General features: G+C 38.2%; 2 protein-coding genes across 2 annotated transcripts in view; both read right to left on the bottom strand.

Moving 5' to 3' along the window:
- LOC107693530 (probable ATP-dependent RNA helicase DDX10) overlaps positions 1–2,856 on the bottom strand; it is a 28,544-nt gene extending 25,688 nt beyond the window's left edge. Inside the window, exons 1-5 of the mRNA XM_016492951.1 lie at positions 2,560–2,856; positions 2,015–2,075; positions 1,802–1,932; positions 1,032–1,190; positions 811–931 (exon numbers count right to left, since the gene is read on the bottom strand). Of these exons, the coding sequence (XP_016348437.1) occupies positions 811–931; positions 1,032–1,190; positions 1,802–1,932; positions 2,015–2,075; positions 2,560–2,745 (658 nt within the window). The 5' untranslated portion in view covers positions 2,746–2,856. The remainder of the gene's footprint in view (positions 1–810; positions 932–1,031; positions 1,191–1,801; positions 1,933–2,014; positions 2,076–2,559) is intronic.
- Positions 2,857–3,629: 773 nt separating this feature from the next.
- LOC107693513 (dixin-A-like) overlaps positions 3,630–8,889 on the bottom strand; it is a 35,893-nt gene continuing 30,633 nt past the window's right edge. Inside the window, exons 16-18 of the mRNA XM_016492925.1 lie at positions 6,735–6,843; positions 6,229–6,337; positions 3,630–5,107 (exon numbers count right to left, since the gene is read on the bottom strand). Coding sequence (XP_016348411.1) covers positions 4,976–5,107; positions 6,229–6,337; positions 6,735–6,843 — 350 coding nt within the window. The 3' untranslated portion in view covers positions 3,630–4,975. The remainder of the gene's footprint in view (positions 5,108–6,228; positions 6,338–6,734; positions 6,844–8,889) is intronic.

Raw genomic sequence — 8,889 nt, 5'->3', positions numbered from 1 at the left:
GGCGATTTATTTCCCAGCTTTTACCTTCACAGACATAACCCACTGTTTTTGTAACTCGTGTGTTTTTAACTTAAACTTGGTACCCACATGCTGTGACAGCAGCTTTCTCTCCGTGTGCTTCGGATGTGTGCTCTCAGAAAACCGTATATCAGAAGTTTAAACTCATATGGTTTAAAACGCATGATTTCAGCGCGATAAACATGATAATCAGAACCAAAACAGATGTTTTTAGCATATACGAGCTGTAAAGGCGCAGCTCTATTCTGGAAAAGGGGGCGGGGAGCAGCAGCTCATTTGCATTTAAAGACACAGGCCCGAAAAACAGCATGTTTCTGCTTCCACTCAAAATAGGCATTTTCAAAATTATATAATAAATGATCTGTGGAGTATTTTGAGCTGAAACTTCACAAACACATTCTGGGGACACCAGAGACTTATATTACATATTGTAAAAAGGGGCATAATATGTCACCTTTAAAGTAAGGGGCTGACAATAAGAACTGCACACATGTAAACACCAGTTTGGTGTATAAAGTTTGGGGTCAACAAGATTCTACAAATTGATGAATTCTGACAAAAATGTACCGCGATTTCCACAAAAATAAAAAGCAGCAATACGGTTTTCAACGCTGATAATAAGAAATGTATCTTGAGCACCAAATCAGCCAATTAAAATGATCTCTGAAGGATCATGCGACACTGAAGACAAGAGTAATGATCAAATAAATGCTTTGATCAAAATAAAAATCTTACTAACCCCAAACTTTTGAACAGCAGTGTATTAAAAACTCTTTCTAAGCATCACCTTACCAAGCATGTGCAGATCTGAAGCATGAAAGGTGGCCGTCTCGTCCATGTGCTGCAGCAGACGTCCTGGGGTGCAGATAATGATATTGGTCCGATGGATTTTTTCTGATTCATCTTTCAGATCCTGCAGTCATTGAAAAAGAATAACCAATTATTACACAATAAAAACCTTGACAAAAAATACGCAAGAACCATACTAATCACTAAAGACAAGAGAGACACACCTTTCCGCCAATTACAAGACCAGCAGAAAATTCATGGTTCTTGCCGACCTTCCTCAACACCTCAAAGGTCTGATAGGCCAGCTCTCGGGTGGGAGAGATGATGAGAGCGCCGAGGCCATCCATCGAAGTCCACTGTTCACGGTACAAGCACTCCAAAACCTGGACACAGTCACAGTGCATTAGAGAGGCTTCGATAATTATGTTTGAATTTGAAAAAACACTGCAGATTAAATATTTTAAAGTAAAAGAGTGTCATCAAGTCTGTCATCATTTACTCACCCCTATGTTGCTCTAAAAGGTTTATTACATATTTACATAAATATAACATACTCAATATCATAATTAGAGCCCGACCGATATATTGTTTAGCTGATATTATCGGCCGATATATCGGTATCGGACTTTTTTACTCCCTAATATCGTTATCGGCCCCCAAAAAACCCATATCGGTCGGCCTCTAATCATAATATATATTATATTGTAAATATTACATATTGACATAAATATAAAATAGAACAAAAAAAAAAATACAATCTTGTCATTGCACTTTCAGTTCCATTATCCTGAATTCATTGGGGTTTCTATGGGTTTTTTATTCAAAATATTTTATAAAATTTCACAATATTGATTTTTTACTATATTTTTGATCAAATAAATGTAGAATAAATTAATTCTAACCCATAACTGTTGGGTTTTTGTCAAGAGAACCAGGGTGATGCTAATTTCCAAGTTGGCCTACAAACATACGTCACCACTGCTCTATTGCTTACCGGGATGAGGAAGGCCAAAGTCTTTCCAGAGCCAGTCTTTGCAGCACCAAGAACATCTCTCCCTTGCAAAGCAAAGCCAATCGTCTGCCTCTGAATCTCTGTGGGCTGCCTGTACTGAGCCTCAAGAAGACCTGATGGCATGATCAAGAGCATCATTAAGATTAAGAAGACATATGTGAACTTATTAACATGCAAATAATCAAGTTTGCTCACCTTTCAGAGTCTTTTTTGAGAGTGGAAAATCAGAGAACTTCACAGCCTCTTTGGGCTTGATCTATAGGAAAACAGTTACTCGTGTCAAAACCTTCACAGTGGCATGTTTTAAGATGGATTAGGTGTCTGACGAAGGATATCAGGACTATTATAAATCTCAACAACAACACCACATAAAATAGAAGATGCAGAACAGTGCAACACGTCTGAATACTTGACATGCTGAAAAAACCTTGATATGTTAACTTTTATGTCTGTTAAGTGGCCTGTTCTGTCCCAGGACTAAAAAACACTGACCACCAATAAAACAGTATCATGTTTATGTGAAGACCTGTGCTGACAAACAACCATCAGCAACACTTCAAGCACAACATCCAAAGGACTAGTACTTGTAAACATTGCTTTTAAATGTCAAAAGACTGATCTGTCAAGCCAGATGCCACAACAGCTGCGTAACAGGTAGGTAAACACGTGGCAATCCCTAGAAACAAGTACTGTACGAGAAGTCAGAAATGCTTTGCAATATCAGCCTCATGATATCTCACCTCCGAGTATTTATTCACCAGCTTCTGTATGTTTCCTCTCTCCACCTCCCAGTCGCGTTTCTTGGTGGTCTTTTGAACTAGTTTGACTCGTTTCTTTGTTTTGTTGTATTTCCTTTTCCATTTGTCAAAATTCTTCACAGGATCATCGGTTATCTGTGTCTTCTCTTTATCCTTTTTATCCCGCATTTTCACTCTGTTTCGTTGACTAGCTAGTGCGTAACAACACGTGAATGTTTACTTGGCGAGATGTTTTGCTGGCAGTGAGCGTTGCTGAGTAAGTGAATCAGCGCCATCTAACGACCTGGAGCGGCGAGAAACATTTATTGACCGCTAACATTTGAAGTGATTGATATTTTTTTACATTCTACACTCGAAGAGATCATGGGGTAGCAGGATTGGTCAGTTTTTATTAACATTTATAGTTATATTTTATTTAAATAATTAAATAATGGTCCAATGAAATGATGATTTTTTTGTTTATTTTTTGTTGTTGCTAAATTGAATGTAAAGGGGTGATTTTATAATTGGAGATACATTTGGCATTTCAAAAAGTTAAGAAAAAAGTTCACTAACAAAAATTCTTTCTAGTATCATATTGAAAACATATTCCATTTTTATAATTCTGTGCTTGTCAAACACTAATTACTTCCTTTTTTACTTTTAATTAAAAAAACTGATTTATTTATAGTAATATTTGTCAACTTTGTTACAGACAAACTAGGCAATCTGTAGAAATAACAATAAATCATAACAGGAAAAATCGTTCTTGCTTCATTAGATAAACAGTCCTTACATTCCAATAATTCACCAATGCATACCTTAGAAAAAAAAACAAAAACATGTCTTCACAGAACCGCCCACTTGCCAATAGTATGTTTGGGAGCAAACATTTTTCATCTAAAAATGCATTAAATACAAAATAAAAAAAATAAATATATTTTTTGAGTTTTTTTTTTTAACTTGTTGTCCCCTAAGGATCCGTGTAACTTTTTTAAATGATGCAAAATACTTAAATGATAATAATACATTTAATAAAGTTTATTTAACAAAAACACACACACATAGTGTATACTGCTTCAAACTGTTTATTTGCAAACCAAATAACATTCTTCTTAAACCAGCAGTAATCAGGAGTGTAAAAGCAGAATTTCAGTCATAGCACACAGTCGCTTGTATCACCATCAATACGGTTCTTGTTAGCTACAGGCTTCTCTGATGAGAGTGATTATGTGCCTTTTTTGGATACAAAGAGGACATTTTCATCTTTAAAATATTATTCGGTATTTATAGGACATCATTTATACAGTGTAAAGACACTAAGCCTCGCTCTATCTCTGAAATATTAACATATTTACATAAATAAAAAACAGAACAAAAATACAAAAGGCAAACCCCGACCACCTCTCTTTCTTAGCAGATTCCAGGCACTTTCCTGTAAACTCAAATCAGTGCAGCGGAACGGCACATCTGATAGTTAACATTTGAAAGATAGATAATTACATTTGAAAGCCTGCAGTGATAATGCAATGTATCTGTACTACATTTTATGTTGTGCTATGGTCAAAATCATGAGCTGTAATTTCACCACATTTATACCATACAGTCAAATCTTCAGTGCAGACTCTTAGAAGACATGCATACAAAAAAAAAAAAATCATAATCTCTTAAAAAAGACTTGACATTACATCTTATATCAAACAAGCAAAACACTTTGGTCCTTGGAGAAGATTTAGTCTTTTTTGCAGAATTTCATAAAGAATGTGTCTAACGTATGTTTTAGGGAAACTCTTTATCTAAGATAAAAAAAATCTCACAGCAAGGTAACAGCAGATGTCAAACTCCTTTCTGCTCTATACTTGCATACTTTTACTGCTGCTTTCTTAAGATTCATAACCACATTCACACAAGTACTCTTGACAGTCAAGATTACCTACTTCTCTCTATTCACAGCAAAAAAAATTCAATTTTGGTTCATCGAAATAAACAAAAAAGTACTCTGGCAGAACCTACTTTAAAGTAGGTGAACTGAACAAAAGGCTCCTCCGTCACAGTGAAGAGTTTGTCTGCTAGTAAAGCATTTGAATGGGTGTCTGTTCTATGGCAAGACCTCTAAAAGAGATCAGAAATCCTGTCCTCCCATCCTCTGTATAGTTATGTTTGAGTAATACTGGTCTGGACAGGACGCAAGATGGGACTTTCTCCATCTGGTGCTCCTTACGATGATCCTCCACGTCCTTTCAGGTTCATTCTGCTGTTCAGCTCATGCAGGATAGAGTAAAGGGGCACTAAAGCTCCATCCTCTGTACACTTGAGTTACAAATCAATGTTATTTCATTTTGGCACAGACGTCTCCATTTCCTTAGACAGCTTCTTGCTGACTTGTGTTAGGTCCTGTCGAGGAAAATAGAGAGTGAGCTTAAAATGGTGAGAAACAGATGTGGTACCAGCTGTATAGATGCGTGCAGTACCCTCTTTGCCCATGATCCTCTTCTACCCAGGCCACGATCTTCCCTTCCCAGCCGGGCACCACTGCGTCATCCTGGAACACCTGGGAGAAGCCATGGGTCCTTTTAATACATTATATGCAACATTTTATTTTGATTTAAATAAAAAAAAAAGAAGAAAATTCTGTCACTCATGTTCCAAATCCGTAAGAAACTTCGTTCATCTTCGGAACACAAATTATGATATTTTTGATGACATCCGAGGGCTTTCTGACCCTGCATACACAGCAACGCAACTTCCACGTTCAAGGCCCAGAAAGGTAGTAAGGACATTGTTAAAATAGTTCATGTGAAATCAGGGGTTCAACCTTAATTATATAACGCTACAAGAATTTTTTTTTTGCGTAAAGCAAACAAAAATAACGACTTTATTCAACAATTTCTTCTCTTCCGTGTCAGTCTTCGATGCGCGTTCACAAGAGTACTACATCGGACCTTGAACATGGCATTTTCTTTGCTTTCTAGTAGGGATGCACCAATACCACTTTTTCCAGTACTCGCCCGATACAGATACTTTTATTTTTGGTACTTGCCGATACCGAGTACTGATACCAATATTTTCATTGCATTTGTAAATTTTTAAAATATTGGGTACAGAAACCAAAAGAGTATGTATAATGTTAGTTGGTTAACTTCATTTATCAAATGATACAGTCAAACCAAAACTTATTCAGACACAACATTTCTCACATTATCACAGTTTATTCGTTATAGTTTAGAAATAACTCCATTCTGCTGTCTGTTGTCGGTGTTTCTTTGTCTGAATATGGCACTTATCACATGCTGTGTGGTATCGGCGTTTGGTATCGGGGCATTTTAACGAGTATGAGTACAGGAGCTCAGTATCGGTATCGGTGCATCCCTACTTTCTAGGCAGGGTCAGAAAGCTCTCAGATTTCATCCAAAATATCTTCATTTGTGTTCTGAAGATGAACGAAGTTCTTACGGGTTTGGAACGACACGAGGGTGAGTAATTAATGACAGAATTTTCATTTTTGGGTGAACTATCCCTTTAAAAGTCCCCACTGTTCAAAAAAATATTTAAAGACCCCATTCATAATTGAAAGCCCCCCCTAATGGGCCCTGGCCTTCTGGTTGAAAACCACTGATTTAGATGCTTGAATGTAATGAGAAAATATCCTGTTGACTGATTATGTGGCAATACCTCTTCCTTCACAGTGCCAAACTCTGGATCCAGTGCTTTAAAATGGTACCGATAATTGCCTTCCCGATCAACAGCAGCCTTGAAGTCTCGCAGGGTGACCTCCCCAAGCCTGTTGACATAAGACAATGAAAAATCTCATAGCACATATGTGACCCTGGACCACAAAAACAGTCATAAGTCGTATGGGTATATTTGTACCATTAGGATATTAAGTAAAGATCCATGAAGATATTTTGTAAATTTCCCACCGTAAATATATCAAAATCTAATTTTTGATTAGTAATATGCATTGTTAAGGTCTTAATTTGGACAATTTTAAAGGCAATTTTTTCAATATTTCGATATTTTTGACACCCTCAGCCAAATATCTCAGCCAAATATTATTCTATCCTAAAAAACTGTTGTGGTCCAAGGTCACATATGTAAAGCATACTACATTATATTGATTTAAGGCTAAAGATCCACTCAAGCCACATATATGTGTAATACCCAAGAGTCTGACTGACCTCTTGGGGATGTTGACCATGAATGGCGTGAGTGAGCGGTCAGTGAAGTACAGGACTTTGGTGCATGCTGATGAGTTTAACGCAGGGCTGCTCTGAGAATGAACCATTTCTGTAAGAGAGCAGAAGAGATTATTCACTTTAGTAGTATTTTAAATAAGCAGCAATATACCTACTGTGAAACCTGACAAGTACAAATGATATTCATATATATTTAAACGGTTATGTCATTTCCTGTACTGAGGTGTTTTGTACAGTGACCCAGTAGTGCAAAACTAAATCTCAACAACACAACGAAATTACCACAGCACAATGCATAGGACTAATTTCATTATTGTGCTAATTTTGCTGTATTGTGACTTGTTTCTGTTGTGTTGTGGCTTGTTTCTATTGTGTTGTGCTCATTTATTTGTGTTGCGACTTGTTTCCATTGTGTTGTGGCTTGTTTCTATTGTGTTGCGGCTTTTTCCCCTTGTTTTTGTTGTGTTGCAACTTATTTCCATTGTGTTGTGTTAATTTCGTTGTTTTGTGGCTTGTTTTCGTTGTGTTGTGACTTGTTTCCATTGTGTTGTGGCTTGTTTCCATGTTGTGCTAATTTCATTGTGTTGCGGCTCGTTTCCGTTGTGTTGTGGCTTGTTTCCATGTTGTGCTAATTTCATTGTGTTGCGGCTCGTTTCCGTTGTGTTGTGGCTTGTTTCCATGTTGTGCTAATTTCATTGTGTTGCGGCTCGTTTCCGTTGTGTTGTGGCTTGTTTCCATGTTGTGCTAATTTCATTGTGTTGCGGCTCGTTTCCGTTGTGTTGTGGCTTGTTTCCATGTTGTGCTAATTTCATTGTGTTGCGGCTCGTTTCCGTTGTGTTGTGGCTTGTTTCCATGTTGTGCTAATTTCATTGTGTTGCGGCTCGTTTCCGTTGTGTTGTGGCTTGTTTCCATGTTGTGCTAATTTCATTGTGTTGCGGCTCGTTTCCGTTGTGTTGTGGCTTGTTTCCATGTTGTGCTAATTTCATTGTGTTGCGGCTCGTTTCCGTTGTGTTGTGGCTTGTTTCCATGTTGTGCTAATTTCATTGTGTTGCGGCTCGTTTCCGTTGTGTTGTGGCTTGTTTCCATGTTGTGCTAATTTCATTGTGTTGCGGCTCGTTTCCGTTGTGTTGTGGCTTGTTTCCATGTTGTGCTAATTTCATTGTGTTGCGGCTCGTTTCCGTTGTGTTGTGGCTTGTTTCCATGTTGTGCTAATTTCATTGTGTTGCGGCTCGTTTCCGTTGTGTTGTGGCTTGTTTCCATGTTGTGCTAATTTCATTGTGTTGCGGCTCGTTTCCGTTGTGTTGTGGCTTGTTTCCATGTTGTGCTAATTTCATTGTGTTGCGGCTCGTTTCCGTTGTGTTGTGGCTTGTTTCCATGTTGTGCTAATTTCATTGTGTTGCGGCTCGTTTCCGTTGTGTTGTGGCTTGTTTCCATGTTGTGCTAATTTCATTGTGTTGCGGCTCGTTTCCGTTGTGTTGTGGCTTGTTTCCATGTTGTGCTAATTTCATTGTGTTGCGGCTCGTTTCCGTTGTGTTGTGGCTTGTTTCCATGTTGTGCTAATTTCATTGTGTTGCGGCTCGTTTCCGTTGTGTTGTGGCTTGTTTCCATGTTGTGCTAATTTCATTGTGTTGCGGCTCGTTTCCGTTGTGTTGTGGCTTGTTTCCATGTTGTGCTAATTTCATTGTGTTGCGGCTCGTTTCCGTTGTGTTGTGGCTTGTTTCCATGTTGTGCTAATTTCATTGTGTTGCGGCTCGTTTCCGTTGTGTTGTGGCTTGTTTCCATGTTGTGCTAATTTCATTGTGTTGCGGCTCGTTTCCGTTGTGTTGTGGCTTGTTTCCATGTTGTGCTAATTTCATTGTGTTGCGGCTCGTTTCCGTTGTGTTGTGGCTTGTTTCCATGTTGTGCTAATTTCATTGTGTTGCGGCTCGTTTCCGTTGTGTTGTGGCTTGTTTCCATGTTGTGCTAATTTCATTGTGTTGCAGCTTGTTTCCGTTGTGTTGTGACTTGTTTCCATTGTGTTGTGGCTCGTTTTCGTTGTGTTGCGGCTTGTTTCCATTATGTTGTGGCTTGTTTCCATTATGTTGTGCTAATTTCATTGTGTTGCGGCTCGTTTCCGTTGTGTTGTGGCTTGTTTCCA

The sequence above is a fragment of the Sinocyclocheilus anshuiensis genome, unplaced genomic scaffold (assembly GCF_001515605.1).
Source record: "Sinocyclocheilus anshuiensis isolate Anshui unplaced genomic scaffold, SAMN03320099.WGS_v1.1 scaffold1208, whole genome shotgun sequence".
Classification (NCBI taxonomy): Eukaryota; Metazoa; Chordata; class Actinopteri; order Cypriniformes; family Cyprinidae; genus Sinocyclocheilus; species Sinocyclocheilus anshuiensis.
The sequence above is the reverse complement of the archived record's forward strand: the minus strand, read 5'-3'. Positions and strand labels throughout refer to the sequence as shown.